This window comes from Hyla sarda, chromosome 7 (genome assembly GCF_029499605.1).
Source record: "Hyla sarda isolate aHylSar1 chromosome 7, aHylSar1.hap1, whole genome shotgun sequence".
Lineage (NCBI taxonomy): Eukaryota > Metazoa > Chordata > Amphibia > Anura > Hylidae > Hyla > Hyla sarda.
Window position 1 is genome coordinate 23749127 of NC_079195.1, and position 21014 is coordinate 23770140.

General features: G+C 41.3%; 1 protein-coding gene across 2 annotated transcripts in view; it reads left to right on the forward strand.

The window, feature by feature from the left end:
* Positions 1-21014, forward strand: part of CLCN1 (chloride voltage-gated channel 1) — a 185244-nt gene that overhangs the window by 96399 nt on the left and 67831 nt on the right. The window contains exons 4-7 of one of the 2 annotated variants that reach the window (XM_056529083.1): positions 1550-1678; positions 5760-5893; positions 9754-9831; positions 18307-18385. In XM_056529083.1, coding sequence (XP_056385058.1) covers positions 1550-1678; positions 5760-5893; positions 9754-9831; positions 18307-18385 — 420 coding nt within the window. The remainder of the gene's footprint in view (positions 1-1549; positions 1679-5759; positions 5894-9753; positions 9832-18306; positions 18386-21014) is intronic. The other variant, XM_056529084.1, reaches the window with a different exon arrangement.

A 21014-nucleotide genomic window follows, 5' to 3' on the forward strand; every position in this document is an offset into this window, starting at 1 on the left:
GGTGTCAGCAGAGAGCACTGTGGTAAGACAGAAAAGAAATGAAAAAAGAACTTCTTCTAGAGCATACAGCAGCTGATAAGTACTGGAAGGATTAAGATTTTTAAATAGAAGTCATTTACAAATATTTCTGGCACCAGTTGTTTTCCACCAGAGTACCCCTTTATATCTTGCTATAATTGTGCATGCAGTACCTTTTTCCACTAAAACTACGCAAGTTAATAGACACCATTTCAACAGCGCTACCTCTTTTAAAGAGGTTTTACAGTGTATTACAGTGATAGCCTATCCTTACCACAGGCAGATTGCATAAGGGTCCTATCCCTAGGTCAGTGTTTCCCAACCAGGATGCCTGCAGCTGTTGCAAAACTACAACTCCCAGCATGCCTGGACAGCCGTTGGCTGTCCGTGCATGCTGGGGGTTGTAGTTTTGCAACAGCTGCAGGCACCCTGGTTGGGAAATACCGCCTTAAAGGGGTACTTTGATAGAAAACATTTTTTTTTAATCAACTGGTGCCAGAAAGTTAAACAGATTTGTATATTACTTCTATTAAAAAATCTTTACCCTAACAGTACTTATTAGCTGCTGAATACTACAGAGGAAATTATTTTATTTTGGAATTTCTTTTTTATCTTGTCCACAGTGCTCTCTGCTGACACCTGATGCCCGTATCAGGAACTGTCCAGAGCAGAATAAAATCCCCGTAGCAAACCTATGCTGCTCTGGACAGTTCCTGACAAGGACAGAGGTGTCAGCAGAGAGCACTGTGGACAAGACGAAAAAGAAATTCGAAAAGAAAATAATTTCCTCTGTAACATACAGCTGCTAATAAGTACTGAAAGGACTGAAAGATTTTTAAATAGAAGTCATTTACAAATCTGTTTAACTTTCTGGCACCAGCCCATTAAAAAAATATAAAGTTTTCCACCGGAGTTGCCCCTTTAAAGGGTATTCCAGAAAAAAAACTTTTTTTTATATATATCTACTGGCTCCAGGATGTTCAACAGATTTGTAAATTACTTCTATTAAAAAAATCTTAATCCTTCCAATAATTATCAGCTGTGGAAGTTGAGTTGTTCTATTCTGTCTGGCAACAGTGCTCTCTGCTGACATCTCTGCTTGTCTCGGGAACTGCACAGAGTAGAAGAGGTTTGCTATGGGGATTTGCTTCTAAACTGGGTGGTTCCCGAGACACGTGTCATCAGAGAGCACTTAGACAGAAAAGAACAACTCAACTTCAGCAGCTCATAAGTACTGAAAGGATTAAGATTTTTAAATAGAAGTAATTTACAAATCTGTATAACTTTCTGACACCAGTTTCTTTAAAAAAAAATTAATAAATAAAAAGTTTTCCACTGGAGTACCCCTTTAAGTATTCCTACTGGTTGAGCTGCAGTACCAGACATGACCACACCACTATGGACGTCACTGTGGCTATCAGTCAGAGCCCCACAAATTGGTCAAAAATGTAATTCTGGAAACCCCCATAAATGAAATATTAAACACGTCTCACCGTATTCCTGGTTTACCCCATTATTCTTTCCTTCCCAGCCTATAGGTGGATGTATAAGGGAGCATCTGATAATGTCTGGTACCAGTACTTGGCCTGGGTGTCCTACCCTCTCGTCCTTATACTTTTTGCTGCCGTCTTTTGCCACCTGGTGTCTCCACAAGCCATAGGTAAGTAGATCTCACCGTTCACTGTCATGGGCCATAGGTCACCTGCTATTCTCGGCCCTAATCTTTCCGTATGCAGCATTTATCGTTGCTTCTAATATATCATCCTGTCACACGGAAGGTCTCTTCGTTCTTCCATATTGGTTCCCTATTAGCGTGTGTTTTCCTAAGTACTTAGTAAAAACTCCGATGGGTCATCTTTGTGGGCACTCATGGTAACCGGAGACTGTGCCAGCTGTCTCTGGACACCGAATTTATCATTAAACTCTATCTTGGTGTCAGTCACTTATCCAGCTAAGAGTATGGTCAGTCACATTGCGTGTCCCTACGTAACCTTCCATCCCTTACCTTGGATCCAACATGCACAATCACTGGGGATGGGAGCAACTTATTCCTTGTAAGGAACGGACTATATCTTAAAGGGGTACTCCGGTGGAAAACTATTTTGTTTCATATCAACTGCTTCCAAAAAGTTATACAGATCTGTAAATTACTGTATTAAAAACATCTTAACCCTTCCACTACGTATCAGCTTATGTATGCTCAAGAGGAAGTTGTGTAGTTCTTTCCAGTCTGGCCACAATGCTCTCTGCTGATGCCTTTGTCCATATCAGGAACTGTCCAGAGTAGGAGCAAATCCCCATAGCAAACCTATCCTGCTCCGGACAGTTCCGGACGTGGACAGAGGTGTCAGCAGAGAGCACTGTGGTCAGACTGAAAAGAACAACTCAACTTCTTCTGTAGTATACAGCAGCTGTTAAGTACTGGAAGGATTAAGATTTTTTTATAGAAGTAATTTACAGCTTCAGCTTTCTGGAACCAGTTAATTTGGAAAAAAAAAAAAAAGTGTTTCTCATCGGGGTACCCCCTTAATGTTGTTTATAGGGATCTCTGCTTTTTTCTATGTAGGGAAAAACTAAGAACTTATGGGGGCCATAGTGTTTGCCATCGGGGTCTGATGCTCTTGCTGATGGAAACCTATATTTCAGGACAGAGGTCTTCTTAAGGCGTTATTTGTGTCTGAGATTATCCTATATAGTGTCTGAGATGATTGTATTTAGCAGGAATCAATGGGTTAATGGAGCACACACAGCTGTTCTATATACGGTGCAACCCCTCCATTGTAATAGCAGGGGCCCACCTGCTCAGACTCCCAAGAGTCAAACACTGAAGGCCAAGCCCAAGGATAGTGTAGGAAGAAGGAAATAACCCTTATGGTGGCGCTGCTGGTTCCAGTAAGAAGTAAAAGCCAAACCAGGAGTATTGTCAAACACTGGAGTGGTTTATTGAGTATAAAAACAATAAAAGTAAAAGGATGACGCGTTTCGGGGGAGCCACCCCCTTCCTCAGATCAGTAAGATACTGATCTGACTCTCATCAGGATTGGATGACTCCTTCTCCTGGAACGCGGGCTTAGCAGCAGTTCCTCCTCTTCATACTGGTAACCCACTTGCTGGGTTGATATGCGAATTTTTCATTTGCTCTAGGTGAGCGGCCATGACCTAAGGGCAATCTGCACCCAGTAACTGCTTCCTTCTTATTTCATAAATTGTTTTAGTGGTAACACACAAGGCACCTCGGTTGGTCTCCTTTATTCTTCTATTTTAGGTGAAGCCCAAGGTTCAGTGCTATAGTTTTAAAGAAGTTCTTTGATTTTCTCTATAGAGCAGGTCTGAACAATATATAGCCTGCGGAATTCATGCAGCCCACCATCATATTGACGAGATGTAAAGGAATCCCCCTTGACATCATGGTGTACAGGATCATCTTTCTTCAGCTATGGGGCGAGGATATCGGACGCAATCCCTGCCCTCAATGTCCTGGGGGGCATCAGTCAACTTCAGTGCAGGCGCTCCATGGGGCAGCAATGTCTACTTTCTCATCAGACTCCTAAGATATGCAAATTAGGCTTTGGAGCCCGCTTGGAATTCCCATTGACTGCTAGCGCTCAGCAGAGTTTAGCCCCTTCACCAGTTAGCCCCTCCCCTCTGTGCACTGTCACCACCTTTACACCCCCATTGACAGCCACCAGTCTGTACTGCACGCCTCGCCTCTCAGCAGCCAAAGTGGAATGGCAAGTGGGCTTCGAAGCCTTATTTGCATATCTTTTTAAATTCTGATATCTCAGCACTGAATGGGTCGATTAAAGGGGTTATCCAGGAAAAAACTTTTTTCTATATATCAACTGGCTTCAGAAAGTTAAACAGATTTGTAAATGACTTCCATTAAAAAATCTTAATCCTTTCAGTACTTATGAGTTGCTGAATTTGAGTTGTTCTTTTCTGTCTAAGTGCTCTCTGATGACACGTGTCTCGGGAACCGCCCAGCAAATCCCCATAGCAAACCTCTTTTAAACTGGGCGTTTCTGGAGACATGTGTCATCAGAGAGCAAGTAGACAGAAAAGAACAACTCAACTTCAGAAGCTCAGAAGTACTGAAAGGATTAAGATTTTTTTTTTATAGAAGTAATTTACAAATCTGTTTAACTTTCTGGAGCCAGTTGATATATAAAAAAAAAGTTTTTTCCTGGATAACCCCTTTAAGGAATGAGAGGTATGCACAAATATAGGGTCAAAAGTCCTATACAGCCGTGCCATAACTGTCCGCTGTAACACAAATGCCACCATTTTTGGTGTATGTATATGTGGGCCTCCCAAGACTCCCATGACAAGAGGTCAGAGGAAAGTTTGGACCCATTGGTTTTCGTGTGACCAATTATTTGTTCCAAGGAGACAAACAGATGGTAGAAAGATCTAGAAGTGACAGTATCCCCCTCTCCCATAGAAACATGCATGCTTAGCTGTGCCATCGTGAAAGTTCATGGTGGAGTCAGTAAGAACTGTTGCACAACAGAATGGCAAGCTTATAAATCACAATCCATCTTGCAACACCTCTTTTAGGTCCCGCTCACGCTACAATTTGCTGAGTGGCAAATTCCGCGGAAAAATTTCTGTGCAGCAGCCTCCCATTGTCTTCTATGGGATTCTGCTACATCACACACACTGCGGAATTTCTGGAGATCTAAATTCCGAACTTTGCGGATAGAGTGAACATGTTTTGGGGAAATTCAGTGAGGATTGCTTGGTGACAATGGTGATGGCGCAGGTATGCGCGGTCCTAGTGCCGAAGTATTTCAGCAGCGCATGCAGCAGTACGAATCTCTGCCCGAAATAAACCCTTATCTAACATGATCAGATATGACTTTTTCAAACCCATAAGAATAAATTGAACATCCCGCAATCCACATCATTTTTGCAAATGATTTCACCAGTTACCTTTTCCATCAGTTCACCAGTTACTTAGCTTTTTCCTCTCTTTTATTTCATGCATACATTAGACTGGATAAAAGAGCTAATAAGTAAGTATACCCATAATGAAACTCAACCAAAGGACAAAATTTAGGCAAGAAATATGAGCACAAGAAGGCATTGCGTGTAATTCTCATGTTGTATGGTGGTCCTGTGTGGTCAGCTGTCAAAATGGGAAAAGATAAAAGTGTACCTGTCAGACCCCCGCCCCCCTCAAAAAAAAAAATGCTATAATCATGTACATCTAATTTTTTGTGTCTAGGACCTATATTTCTCTCAGAATTATTTTTATTTACTTGCCATAATTTGCTCAGTGAGGTTTCTGTCCATGTAGAGGCACGGGGCGTGTACCTCTCTTCTCCTCACTGTGATGACTCCTCCCCCTCCTCCCTCACTCTGCTCTGACTCACAGAGGCCCCTGGCCTGCCTGCAGCCCTGTCAATCACTCATGGTGTCCATGACGTGTCGATGACCACTGTACACTGCACGACTAGTATGTGTCCCAGGAGGCATGGGGACCCCTAGTGGCCACTTTTGTCATTGGCTTTCTCAGTATGAAATACTGAAAATTTTCTGATGAAAGCAATTGCAGAACATATTGTGTTTGCACGCTTTATAACATATAAAAAGCTATGGTATCTGACAGTGCCCATTTTAAGTTGTTTATACAATTTTTTATTGCATAAAACTGAATTCCATTTAGGTCTTTCGAATGAAGATGATGATAACATCTTGAGAGGTTCTAACAATTTCATCTTCTTGTTTTTTTATATAAGGTTCTGGCATTCCAGAGCTGAAAGTTATTCTCCGTGGTGTTGTACTGAAAGAGTACTTGACTCTCAAAGCCTTCGTAGCCAAAGTGATTGGGCTGACGGCTTCTTTGGGGAGCGGGATGCCCCTAGGAAAAGAGGTAAGATTCAGCCACGGATATCATACAGCAACAAATCAAATCATCAGAAGAAACATTTAAAATTTCTGAAAAATTTGACAGATAAAGCAAAAATTTACTTAAATTTTATCATTTGGGGTCAGAGTGCGCTAAGCAAGCAAACTTACAATATAAGTCTATGGGATTGTCTCGGTCAGCCATGCTTTTCTTCCCACTCGTTCTAACAATTGTTCAAGGTCTGAAGACTCAAACCTCAACTGACATCTTTAGGACAGATACACTTTAATGAGGAAATCCAACGTGTTTGTTATTTTATTTAAATATCATAGCTATGTATTTTTTGCATTAAAGTGGTACTCCTCCCCTAGACATCGTATCCCCTATTCAAAGGATAAGGGGATAAGATGTCTGATCGTGGGGGACCTCCATGATCTCTCTGCTGCACTCGGCTTTTGTTTAGAGAGTCGGTTGCAGTACCAGAGGCTTGTGACGTTACTGTCACACCCCGCTTGTGATGTCACGACCACGCCCCTCAATGCAAGTCTATGGGAGGGGGCTTGACAGCCGTCAAGCCCCCTCCCATAGACTTGCATTGAGGGGACGTGGCCATGCCATCACAAGCGGGGCGTGACGTCACGAGCTTCTGCCTCGTCACGAACTTCTGCCTCATGCACGGGTTGTCTGGGGTTCAGTAGCCGAATTAGCGGGGGTACCCCGCGTTTAGACATCTTATCCCCTATCCTTTGGATAGGGGATAAGATGTCTAGAGGCAGAGTACCCCTTTAAAAAAACTTCCCTTGAGACCGTCATATTGGAAACACGCACACTTCCATCCAGTAGTGTCTATTTAACCACGACGGAATATATAAGTGTGCTTCATGGCAGCTGAAGAGTTAGTCGACAGAATTGTCATAGATTATTTCAGCTTCTTCCCAAATATGAGGCAGTGACAGAGAAGCTTCATACATATCCTTATCTGGGTACACAGTATATAGTTTTACTATAATGCCTTACCTAGGGCTTCAGTAGTCAAACAGAGTTGTAAGTAATTTGCCTATCCTCTAATCATAACAAGATGACTCTGCTTATTTTGTCCCAGTCTATACAGCAAAGCTGAAAAGGGTCAGCCAATTGAGTTGTGGCTGTTTAAACCAATATTTCAAAATTATTTTATATAGATGATAATTTAAAACCACAATTTTTTATAATAAAAAATAATTGAATAATATTTCATGATATTACATTCCCTTTAACTTGGGGTCATATGATGTAATATGTGAGGAAAAGTAAACACAAAAACTGTCCATGTCCAAAACAAACATTAGCAGACGTTCTTGCTCTGGATTTCACCTTCATGATAATTCCAGCTATAAATAATACACTGGGCAGAATCTCCGTCACTTGATAAGTTGGGAAAGAGATAGATAGATGAACATGCTGGGCTCGGGAGGGATTCCCTATCAGGGGCCCATGAAATTCGATTCTGCCAAAACCTAAAACCCAGCTGCCGCTTGTTTTGTAATGATTGGTTGACACAGACTGAGAGGGCTCAATGCATGAGATAAAACAATATGATTTAATTTTTTACTTCTTTGACAACTAATATGGTCACTAGTAGAGTGAGATTTTTAAAAAGTTCAACTTGGCAGGTCCGCTAAATTTTTCTGAAAAGTTTGGTTCGTTTCGTACAGATTCTCTGTGAATCAGCAATTAAAGAAACCTCAAAACACATGTAAAACACTGCCTAAGAGCTCTGAACTGTAATTGTATTTAAGTAGTTTTAAGTTGGTTTTGATTAAACCCAGAGAATACACATAAATTAGGCTTAGATGCCTATTCCATATTCACTCTCAACGCTTTCAATGTGTATTGATGTTAAACCTAAGTAGAAATACTATAGATTTTATTAAACCCAGAAAATACACATAACTTGGCCTAAAATGTCTATTTCTTGTTCACTACTCCCACTTTTAATACTTCTATATATTAAACACAGGTAGAAATACTATATGTTTGACTAAACCCAGAAAATACATGTAACTTTGCCTAACATTCTGGGCTTTTGGAGCATATTATCGAACCAGAAACCAGACCAAGAGGAAGATACTATGGTGAGCCAGTCTGTGGCCTTCCATATATTGATAAGTAACTAGGTAGATTTACTGTTTTGTAGTCTAGGATGGTTAGTGTTGAGAACAACTATGAAACATGGACATAGTATAGGTCTATACCATGATTTATTTTAATGCACTATCCTATAAAATCTAAGTTGCCCATAGGTACAGTAGCAGACTATGTGCTTCCTATTAAAGAGGATCTGTGACAAAGCCAGAAAATGTGATTGTATAATCACTAAATAGCTCGGAGCACCCTGATCACACACCTTTTTACAGTTTCTTTATACGCCTTTCCATTCCTGAGATATGAGGGTTTATAGTTTGACAATTCAAGGAACAGTCAGATGGGCGTGAACTTAGTTTTAATAATGGGAGTGACTATAAGGTGAAGGGTGGGATTATACAGCCAGGGGCGTGTATAAGGCATACACACCCCTTAATGTACAACATCTACACCCCTGACTGTATCCCGCCCATCACCACTCCCAGTACTAAAATTCAGTTCCCACCCATCTGACTGACTCCCAGAATAGTAAGACAAACTATAAACCCTCATACCTCATGAATAGAGGGGATATCAAAAACGTTTAAAAAGATGTGTGACCAGGGCACCCTAAGCTATGTAATGACAGTAATATCTTAATTCTTGGTGTTGGCCACAGATCCTCTTAAAGGGGTACTCCAGCGCTAAGACATCTTATCCCCTATCCAGTTCAGTACTCTCAGCTCAGGACTCTCTCCCAGCCTGTGAGCTGAGAGTACTGAACTTCCGGTGGAAGGACCAGAACCCTTTCAGCATTAGCCCTAAAAGCTATACACTTACTATGAAAAGCATAGGAAGCTGCCTGCCGACCAGGCATAGAAGAGAGACCCCTAGTGGCCAAAAGTATAAAATGAAAAAACTGGTATAAATATTAATATTTTTTAATGAAGATATATTACAATATCTCTTCATTAATGATTATAAACAACATATTAAAAGTTTTTGTTGATGACAGGTACTCTTTAAAGGTGTATTCCAGCGCTAAGACATCTTATCCCCTATCCAAAAGATAGGGGATGAGATGCCTGATCACGGGGGTCCTGCTGCTGGGGACCCCCGTGATCTTGCACACAGCACCGTGTTACCATCAGTCCCCAAAGCATGTTCGCTCCGGGTGTGATGACTGGTGATCATGGGGCCGGAGCATTGTGATGTAATGGCCCCCCCCCCCCATGTGATGTCACGCTCCACCCCCTCAATGCAAGCGTATGGGAGGGGGCGTGACAGCGTCACGCCCCCTCCCATAGGCTTGCATTGAGGGGGCGGAGCTTGACATCACATGGGGCGGAGCCGTGACTTCACAATCCTCCGGCCCCGTGAATGCCAGTTATCAGACCCGGAGCGAACATGCTTTGGGGACTGATGGTAAGGCGGTGCTGTGTGCAAGATCAGAGGGAGAGCAGCATACAGGAAGACTGGCAGAAGCAGAGTCCCGGCCAGGCTTCATGTGACATCATGCCTGCCGGGACCCGCCTCCTTCCACCCCTCAGAAAGACAGTGCTCCTGAGCTAATGAAGAGGGATAAAAAAAGGTATTTCCACAGCATTTTAAATCTCAATAAACACAGGGATAGGCATAGTTAGAGTAAGGGACAGATGGGAGGGGGATCAGGGAAAGTTTAGATGACGACAGGTACTCTTTAAAGATACTTGAATAATACATTTTGTTAGCAAAAATAATAATACAATTTTGGTATTGATACCCATGTTCTTGTGTTTCAGGGCCCATTTGTGCACATTGCGAGTATCTGTGCGGCCGTTCTAAGCAAATTCATGTCTGTGTTCTGTGGAGTCTATGAGGTAAGGAGCTGAAGTTATATTTTACATTAACCCCTTGTTTGCCTTCCTCTTGACTGGTTTCTTGGCTGGTAATGGCTGCTATAGGCTCCAAAGTTGCCTTGGCTTTGAGTTGCTGGGAGAATGTATAGAACGTGTTCAGCTGGTACTAATCTGATAATGCTTTGTATTTTGCCATATGATACGGTCTATCTATACAGACCAATGTTACCAGGTATTAAATTACATTTATTTTTATTTTAAGGGGCATTTACATCTTTTTAAGTAACATGCATTGTACTAATAGTCTAACATTGGTGACTTCATTCATAGAGTTTCCCATTCTTGCTCCTCATCATGTCATTTCCACATTTAAAGGGGTACTCCCGTGGAAAACTTTGTTTTTGAAATCAACTGGTACCAGAAAGTTAAACGGATTTGTAAATCACTTCTATTAAAAAATCTTAATCCTTCCAGTACTTTTTAGGGGCTGTATACTAAAGAGAAATCCAAAAAAAGGAATGCATTTCCTGTGATGTCCTGACCACAGTGCTCTCTGCTGACCTCTGCTGTCCATTTTAGGAACTGTCCAGAGAAGAAGAAAATCCCCATAGCAAACCTATGCTGCTCTGGACAGTTCCTAAAATGGACAGCAGAGGTCAGCAGAGAGCACTGTGGTCAGGACATCACAGGAAATGCATTTCTTTTTTGGATTTCTCTTTAGTATACAGCCCCTAAAAAGTACTGGAAGGATTAAGATTTTTTTTAATAGAAGTGATTTACAAAGCTGTTTATCTTTCTGGCACCAGTTGATTTAAAAAAAACTAAGTTTTCCACGGGAGTACCCCTTTAAGCTATTAAAAAAATAACCCTACTGGTGCCAAAAAATGTGTCACAATAATTTAAGACTTAATTTTAGACAAAAATTTTCTACACGTTAGATAGCTGCTGGCCAAACATGTAGTGGACTGGCAGCTATTCTTCCTGATTCCAGGAGATACATACCTGCTCAGCTCGCTTGTGTTTTCCATAGGTAAATGGGAATAAGTCCCCGCATGATACCTTAGGTAGGGATTTATCTAATAGACTTATAGGGGTTCTCCGCCCCAGCATCTTATCCCCTATCCAAAGTATCGTGATGTAACGGTTCCGCCCCAAGTGACGTCACGTTCCGCCCACTCAATACAAGTGTATGGGAGGGGGCGTGGTGATTGTCACACCCCCTCTCATAGACTTGTATTAAGAGGGCAGGGTGTGATGTCATGGCGACGGAGCCATGGCGTCACGATGCTTCGTCCCCTGCATTGCAGCAGGGTGCCGCAGCAGAGATCGCAGGGGTTCTCAGTGGTGGGACCCCCGCGATCAGACATCTTATCCCCTAAACTTTGGATGGGGATAAGATGTCTGGGGTGGAGAACTCCTTTAACTGTTGGGTAAAGTAAAAAATTACTCCAAACAACTGGAAAGTCAATTAAATATACAAACCTGCTATATTGCCAATGGCAACCAATGGGGCTGACTTATCAGTTGCTGTTGTGACAGTAAAATAAAACTTATATTAACATAATATATACAGTGGAAACATTTCTAAAATTCTAATTTTTTTCACATTACGGGGTATTGAGTGCAGAATAATGAGAAAAACTAAATTTTTTAGACTGTAACACAAGGAGCAACATAACAAAGTGTTAAAATAGTATATATATATATATATATATATATATATATATATATATGATAATCAATAAATATAAATCAATTAATTAATTAAAATATCAAATAATAAAGGTTATGTTTTATTGACATAATGTATAGAGCAATTGGTAAATTGGTTGCCATTGGCAATATAGCATGGCTAAGTATTGGGTATGCCTAAACCTTTCCCAGCCACCGCAACATTTTACGTCAGGGAAGATTTGGGACATCCCTATATACTTAAAGGGGTACTCCCGAAGAAAAGTTTTTTTTTTTCAACCCCTTAAGGGCGCAGGGTTTTTCCGTTTTTGCATTTTCATTTTTTCCTCATCACTTTCTAAAAATCATAACGTTTTCAATTTTGAACTTAAAATTTCATATGATGGCTTCTTTTTTTGCGCCACCAATTCTTCTTTGCGGTGACATTAGTAATTTTACCCAAAAATCCACGGCGTAACAGAAAAAAAATTCATTGTGCGACAAAATTGAAGAAAAAATTGAATTTTGTAATTTTTGGTGGCTTCCGTTTCTACGTAGTGCATTTTTCGGCAAAAAATAACCCGTTATCTTTATTCTGTAGGTCCATACGGTTAAAATGATACCCTACATATATAGGTTGGATATTGTCGTACTTCGGAAAAAAATCTTAACTACATGCAGGAAAATTTATATGTTAAAAATTCTCATCTTCTAACCCCTATAACTTTTTTATTTTTTCGGTACCATTTTTGTATTGATCAGACTTTTTGATAGCTTTTTATTCATTTTTTCATGATATAAAAAGTGACCAAAAATGCACTATTTTGGACTTTGGAAGTTTTTTGCGCGCACGCCATTGACCATGCGATTTAATTAACAATATATTTTTATAGTTGGGATATTTTCGCACACGGCGATACCACATATGTTTATTTTTATTTTTATTTACACTGTTTTTTTTTTTATGGGAAAAGGGGGGTGATTCAAACTTTTATTAGGGGAGGGGTTAAATGACCTTTGTTAACTTTTTTTCCACTTTTTTTTGCAGTGCTATAGCTCCCATAGGGACCTATAACACTGCACACACTGATCATTGTTATCCCATAGGGGCCTATAACACTGCACACACTGATCTCCTATGCTGATCCCTGCAAAGCCATAGCTTTGCACGGATCAGTGAGATAGGTGCTCGATTGCTCAAGCCTGTAGCTCAGGCTTGGAGCAATCAATCGACGATCGGACGCCGTGGAGACAGGTAAGGAGACCTCCGCCTGCGTCCCAGCTGATCAGAACATCGCGATTTTATCGCGATGTCCCGATCAGCCCGACTGAGCTGCCGGGAAGCGTTTACTTTCGTTTTCAGACGCGGCGGTCAACGTTGATAGCCGCGTCTGAAGGGTTAATAGCGCGCGGCACAACAATCGATGCTGCGCGCTGTTAGCCCAGGGTCCCGGCTATGATTAGCAGCCGGAACCGACCCGGTGCGATGGCGGGTCACTGCGTGACCCCGTTTTAAACACCGGGAGTGGGCGTAGGGCGTACAGGTACGCCCTACGTCCTTAAGGAGTTAAATCAACTGGTGCCAGAAAGTTAAACAGATTTGTAAATTACTTCTATTAAAAAGAATCTTAATCCTTCCAGTACTTATTAGGGGCTATATATACTACAGAGGAAATGCTTTACTTTTTAGATTGCTCTGATGTCATGACCACAGTGCTCTCTGCTGACCTCTGCTGTCCATTTTAGGAACTGTCCAGAGCAGGAGAAAATCCCCATAGCAAACATAGGCTGCTCTGGACAGTTCCTAAAATGGACAGAAATGTCAGCAGAGAGCACTGTGGTCATGACATCAGAGAAATCTAAAAAGTAAAGCATTTCCTCTGTAGTATACAGCCCCTAAAAAGTACTGGAAGGATTAGGATTTTTTTAATAGAAGTAATTTACAAATCTGCTTAACTTTCTGGCACCAGTTGATTAAAAAAAAAAAAAAAAATTTCCACGGGAGTACCCCTTTAAAACAGTCCGACAGTCCCACGGAAGTCTTTAGGCTCAACCAATCTTTCACTAATGGATATTGAGGCACCCTTAGTGAAAGTTTCTCCCATTAGTAAACACTGCTCAATGAGGGAGATTTATCAAAACCCGTCCAGAGGAAAAGTTGCCCAGTTGCCCATAGCAACCAATCAGATCGCTTCTTTCATTTTGCAGAGGCCTTGTTAAAAATGAAAGAAGCGAGCTGATTGGTTGCTATGGGCAACTGGGCAACTTTCCCTCTGCACAGGTTTTGATAAATCTCCCCCAATGAACAACAGTCTATGGGGCCTTTCTATATCCTTGCACCCTCCAATTTTACTCCGGATATGGCATAGAAACATTTCAAAAGTTTTTATCCGTTGGGCTCAGACCAATCCGTAGAACGAGCCGAGAGAAGTGCGTGCATTGCGTCACATGGTCAGGACAGACTCATAATGTAAGTCTATACAGTGGTCCCTCAAGTTACAATATTAATTGGATCCAGGACGACCATTGTACGTTGAAACCATTGTATAACTTTATGGAAAACTGGTAATTGGTTCTGAAGCCACCAAAATGTCATCCAAAAATAGGAAAAAGCGAGGATTAAACAAAAATAAGTAGATAACTAATCCAGATAAAGCAAATCCTGACATATGAAAGTAATAAAGATCTGCTGGGAGCTGTAATCACTGTCTATTTCAGTGTTTTCTAACCAGGGTGCCTCCAGCTGTTGCAAAACTACAACTCCCAGCATGCCCGGACAGCCTTCGGCTGTCCGGGCATGCTGGGAGTTGTAGTTTTGCAACAGCTGGAGGCGCCCTCTTTGGGAAACACTGGTCTATGTAGAGGACAGGAGCTTCTTCAGGGTCCTGTACAGAACACGTAATGTCCTAAAAAAAGGAAAATGCAGCCGCCCTTACCTGATGTCCAAAGGAGCAGCTAACCCTGGCAGAGGTAAAGAGTACAGAACATGTAATACCTCCCTGTACTGTAGGGGGCGCTACCAGACACCAGTCAGTGCATGCACTTCAGTAATACAGGTAAAGAGTACAGAACATGTAATACCTCCCTGTACTGTAGGGGGCGCTACCAGACACCAGTCAGTGCATGCACTTCAGTAATACAGGTAAAGAGTACAGAACATGTAATACCTCCCTTTACTGTAGGGGGCGCTACCAGACACCAGTCAGTGCATGCACTTCAGTAATACAGGTAAAGCGTACAGAACATGTAATACCTCCCTGTACTGTAGGGGGCGCTACCAGACACCAGTCAGTGCATGCACTTCAGTAATACAGGTAAAGAGTACAGAACATGTAATACCTCCCTTTACTGTAGGGGGCGCTACCAGACACCAGTCAGTGCATGCACTTCAGTAATACAGGTAAAGAGTACAGAACATGTAATACCTCCCTGTACTGTAGGGGGCGCTACCAGACACCAGTCAGTGCATGCACTTCAGTAATACAGGTAAAGAGTACAGAACATGTAATACCTCCCTGTACTGTAGGGGGCGCTACCAGACACCAGTCAGTGCATACACTTCAGTAATACAGGTAAAGAGTACAGAACATGTAATGCCTCCCTGTACTGTAGGGGGCGCTACCAGGCACCAGTCAGTGCATGCACTTCAGTAATACAGGTAAAGAGTACAGAACATGTAATACCTCCCTGTACTGTACGGGACACCAGTCAGTGCATGCACTTTAGGAATACAGGGGTTTTACCAGTGAAATGTCCATTCTGATTGGTCGGTTCTTTCGGCCATTGACACGTTTCGCAGATTCCATAGCATTGTATGTTGAGTCTGGTTTCAAGTTACAATGGTCCAGAAAAGACCATCGTATGTTGAAACTATTGTATGTTGAGGCCATTGTAAGTTGAGCGATCACTGTAGTACCATCCTGGTCATGTGACACAGAACTTCTCCCGACTCATTCTACTGATCAGTCAGTGCCTGAACACTAAGACCCCGACCAATTAAAACTTTTTACATGTAAAAGGTTTTTATCATGACTGATATACAAAAAAATTAGAAAACGCAGCCAAGTTTACATGTTTTTTTTTTTTTTAATGCCCACATTTATTACTGTCGCAAAAAAAAAATATTAGGGTGATTTTCACACAGTGTATTTTGTGCTCCAAAAAAGGGCTAGTACATACCAGCAAAATTAGTTATAAGTACGGCTTAAAAAAAAAAGCCAACCTAAACTGTGCAGTGTTTTCCCCAAAAAATTTTCACTGTAATTCAATGGATAAAACTAAATCTAAAACAGGTGTATTTTAATGTGTAATATCTATGTAAAATGATAGATTAACATAGCCTAAAACATGTCACAGATAACATAGCTGTTTTATGTGTGGTTTTGATGCATTTTGGGCAGTTTTTGTACATAAATGCATCAAAATGCTTGAAAATTGCAAGCAAAGACCTGACCTGCATCAAATATTTAGAAAAACACCAAAAGGCTGTAAAAAAAAAAGTCCATAAAAATTGTGCTTAAAAACACTGCAAAAAATGATAAAGAAGCGTGAAACTTGTAAATACAAACATAGTTTTGGGCCTCAAAATACGCTGCGTGAACAAAGCTTCTCAGGGTATCCCTTGCCTTCTCATCAAGGGGGTTGATTTGAAGAAAAAAGATAAAAGATAGAAAAAAAAATAATATATATATACATATATATATATATATATATATATATATATATATATATATGTGCAGCTCACAATAAAGTAAACAAAGTTAAAGGGGTACTCCAGTGGAAAACTTTTTTTTGTTTTTAAATCAACTGGTGCGAGAAAGTTAAACAGAATTGTAAATTACTTCTATTCAAAAATCTTAATCCTTCCAGTACTTATTAGCTGCTGAATACTATAGAGGAAATTCTTTTCTTTTTGGAACACAGTGCTCTCTGTTGACATCATGACCACAGTGCTCTCTGCTGAATCATGACCACAGTGCTCTCTGCTGACATCTTTGTCCATTTTAGGAACTGTCCAGAGCAGCATATGTTTGCTATGGGGATTTTCTCCTGCTCTGGACAGTTCCTAAAATGGACAGCAGAGGTTAGCAGAGAGCACTGTGCTCGTGATGTCTGCAGAGAGCTCTGTGTTCCAAAAAGAAGATAATTTCCTCTGTAATATTCAGCAGCTAATAAGTACTGGAAGGATTAAGATTTTTTTAATAGAAGTAATTTACAAATCTGTTTAACTTTCTAACACCAGTTGATTTAAAAAAAAAAAAAGTTTCCACCGGAGAACCCCTTTAACTGAGATACTCTCACACCCAGAGAGTGGTACAAAAATAGAAAATATATTAAAGTTCCTCAGTCCTCAATTCACCTATATAAATTGGATGTATGGTGGTGTTTATTTACAGGATTGGCACACACATTTATTGTTGCATATTTATTGTTACATATATTCCTCCTTTGCATATATCTTTCTTTACAAAATTTGTGAATAATTAACACATAGGACCTCATTTACTATTTTAAACCCGACATGCTTTGTCGGGTTGTGCGCCAGTTTCGGGCACATTGCGCCTAAAATTCTGTCTGCGCCTGAAATTGCGCCTGAATTGAAAAAACCCCAATTAACTCTCCATTTTGCTAAGAAAACCCGAAAATGGGGTGTGGCTGTTGGGGAAAGGGGGCATGGTCACAGAAAAGGGGCGTGTTCCCGATAGTTTCACAAAATCCCAACATATTTACTAAGGTTTCCACAGAAAATGTGGTGGATTTCAGCTGAGGAAAATCCCACAGATCAGAGCATGTGTAAAAAAAAAGCAAAGTGTAGGGAAAGTGGAAAATGTAGGGAAACCTTAATAAATACCGTGGAAACGAAATTGTAGGGAATTAAAACCCACAAAGAAACCTACACAACACTCTAAGTAAATAAGGACCATAATGTATAGTCTATGAAACATTATTAGGTGACCTTATGGTATCCGATAATCACATATCTAAGAAATTTGTACCTTTATCTAAGCAGTTGATATAAGACCTATAGGTAGTCACTCACTATTTATAGACAACACAGCCGTAGGGCCCTGCGGTCTGTGTATCCTTTATTACAATTTTTATTAATGATTGTCCAGTTTTAATAAATATAATTGTTCCATTACTTATTGTTGTGTTTCCAAACATCCACCATACATCCGTACTTGTAACAGATGGTAAATTGAGGACTAAGAAACCTCGAAATATTTATGGAAGACTTAGCCTCAGGAATGGTTGTCAATATTAGATCGGTGAGGTACCGACACCCGACACTCTACCAAACCCATCACCCCACCAGCTGATTGCCAGAGCTGTGGCACCACCATAAAAAGTGAAAAAGTGAAGGAGGAAGAGGGCTCCGTACATTGTGTAGTGGTGGCACAGTGTTACTGCAGCTAAGCTCCCATTGAAGTGAAATGGAGCTAAGCTGTAGTACCCTGGAATGGCCACTAAACAATGTACAGAGCCGTCTACTTCCTGTTACACCGTGTATGGCAAACAGCTGATTGGTGGGGTATCGTCAGTGCACCAATCTGATATTGACAACCTATCCTGAAAGGTTATCAAAATTCCACCAGTAAACCCCTTAGACCTTTAGACTAGGAAGGTTTACACACAGCCTATGACTGTAGTTTTGCAGTAGCTGGAGAGCTACAGGTTGGAGACCATAATATATATTTAGCAGAATATGAAGGTTCTAGTTCAAAATCACTGTGAAATCTGTGAGTTATTATAATGAAGGCAACATTATAAATGCATATTTGACCTATCGCATACATTCACCATCTATATAACACCCTTACTCAGGACCCCTATCGAAGTCTGGATCTTTTGGCGGCTGGCTGTGCTGTGGGGGTTGGATGTTGCTTTGGTGCACCACTAGGAGGCAAGTGTTGCCTATAATTGTTAACCCTAGCTTACCAGCATCTATGATGGCTTTTTGACCTTTTCCCCACCCTTCCTATGTCTTCTGTCAACCTAAGGGAGCTACATGAGCAACAAAATGGTGTGATCTTGTAATACCAGTGTCATGATCATGTCACAAAGGGCAGGGAAGAAGTACGCTCTAACTTTCCCTAAAGATGCTTCCCCTGCCTACTTTCAAAGACACCCTAAGTGGTGAATCTTAACTTGGAGCTGGTCCATACACTGCACTAATGTGCTGGGGCATCAGAGTCAAAATAACAAAACAAACTGTACAAGGTCAGGGTACACGTCAAGAACACGAGGGGTTATCAAAATAACCTAAATAGCAACAAACGGAAATATCAAGGCAAGATATAGCATACTGACAATCAGTACAGGAACCAGAGACAAGATACATGATAAATATGATAGTATGAGCAAGAAAGGATAACAGGATCAATATAATATGGCTAAAAAGGACCAGGATGTGCAGGGGATGAACTGTTACTGATGGTAAGACACCATACAGGTCAGAATTGCTAGAACACAATTCACACTAGACAGATACAAGAAAAACTTCAAAAGCCAAACTCCATAACATGGAGGAATACGGGTCAAGATTCTAAACAGGAATACTAAATACTGAACACTGGACTGAAAACTGGATTGGTCTAAACAGACTCCAAGAACCAAAGAGACAGATAACAGAATACAATCTGAACACAGGTTTAACCATGGAACACTAAATATGTACAAAGCATAACACTAAACCCCTGAGAAAAGTATAAACATAACAAGGCTAAAATCTAGATACATGAATACAGAAAAAGAAGCCATGGCTGAACTCAGAATACATGTGCAGAGACTAAGGAGCTATTAAACATAGTGCAATTAGCAGCAAGGAATACCAGCAAAGTTGGGGGTCTAAATAACCCCATCAGGGAGCCTATTGCCTGGAAACATTAACACTATCCTGGCCAATGCACACAACATGCAAAAACTGGTCAGGCATGAAAAACAGGTGTGAATACACACCAACACAGAAAAACACGGAATACAGACATTACAACCAATAAGACTTTCTTTCTATCATGATTCAATTGGGAATGGTTGACAGATTGGCACAAACCATGCTCAGCATTCTACAGAAGTTCACTAAGCAAGTTCACCTTTATAAAATTGTCCTTAGAAAGTCTTGGCTGGTCCAATAATTGGTTAAAGGGGTACTCCACTGGTCAGCGTTCGGAACTCAAAGGGGTACTCCAGTGGAAAACTTTTTTTTTTAATCAACTGATGCCCCCCGCAGCACGAAAACAGGGTTCGGAACATTAAAGGGGTACTCTTTCTGGCACCATTTGATAAAAATAAAAAAAAACACGTTTTCCACCAGAGTACCCCTTTAATGTTCCGAACCCTGTTTTCATGCTGCGGGGGTCAACCACGCCCCTCGTGACATCATGGTCACGCCCCCTCAATGCAAGTCAATGGGATGTGCGTGACGTCAGTCCCCTCCCATAGACTTGCATTGAGGGGGTGTGGACGTGATGTCACGAGGAGAGTGGTTGACCCCCGCAGCGCGAAAACAGCGTTCAGAACATTAAATTCCGAACACTGCCCAGTGGAGTACCCCATTAAGTTTTTGAGGGTTGAGTTAAGAAACTGATATGATGGAAATTAAGTATTAGGCCAATACTGCCTCTTTTCAACCCATTATTTCATGATGTCTGCCAGGCTGTAGACTTAGAAGGTCTTGACTATCAAGTCACACTTCAGCTTTGGCTAAGTTAAAAGTCGTACCTCATGTAGATCCTCAGTCGTACCTCATGTAGATCCTCAGTCGTACCTCATGTAGATCCTCAGTCGTACCTCATGTAGATCCTCAGTCGTACCTCATGTAGATCCTCAGTCTTACCTCATGTAGATCCTCAGTCGTACCTCATGTAGATCCTCAGTCGTACCTCATGTAGATCCTCAGTCGTACCTCATGTAGATCCTCAGTCGTACCTCATGTAGATTCTCAGTCGTACCTCATGTAGATCCTCAGTCGTACCTCATGTAGATCCTCAGTCGTACCTCATGTAAATCCTCAGTCGTACCTCATGTAGATCCCCAGTCGTACCTCATGTAGATCCTCAGTCGTACCTCATGTAGATCCTCAGTCGTACCTCATGTAGATCCTCAGTCGTACTTCCTATAGATCCTCAGTCGTACCTCATGTAGATCCTCAGTCGTACATCCTATAGATCCTCAGTCGTACCTCATGTAGATCCTCAGTCGTACCTCATGTAGATCCTCAGTCGTACCTCATGTAGATCCTCAGTGGTACCTCATGTAGATCCTCAGTCGTACCTCATGTAGATCCTCAGTCGTACCTCATGTAGATCCTCAGTCGTACCTCATGTAGATCCTCAGTCGTACCTCATGTAGATCCCTCACGGGTGACAGTGACTGGTCTTCATGTTCATCTCCTCTTCCCCACTCCATGCATCCTGCCTGTATCCTATATAAACTTCCATGCATAGTGATGTATTTGGTTTCCACCAAATAGCTTTTCCCAAGTTGGGAGGCATCAGATCCTGGTCATTAGGATGTGAAGTCTTCTCCAGCCC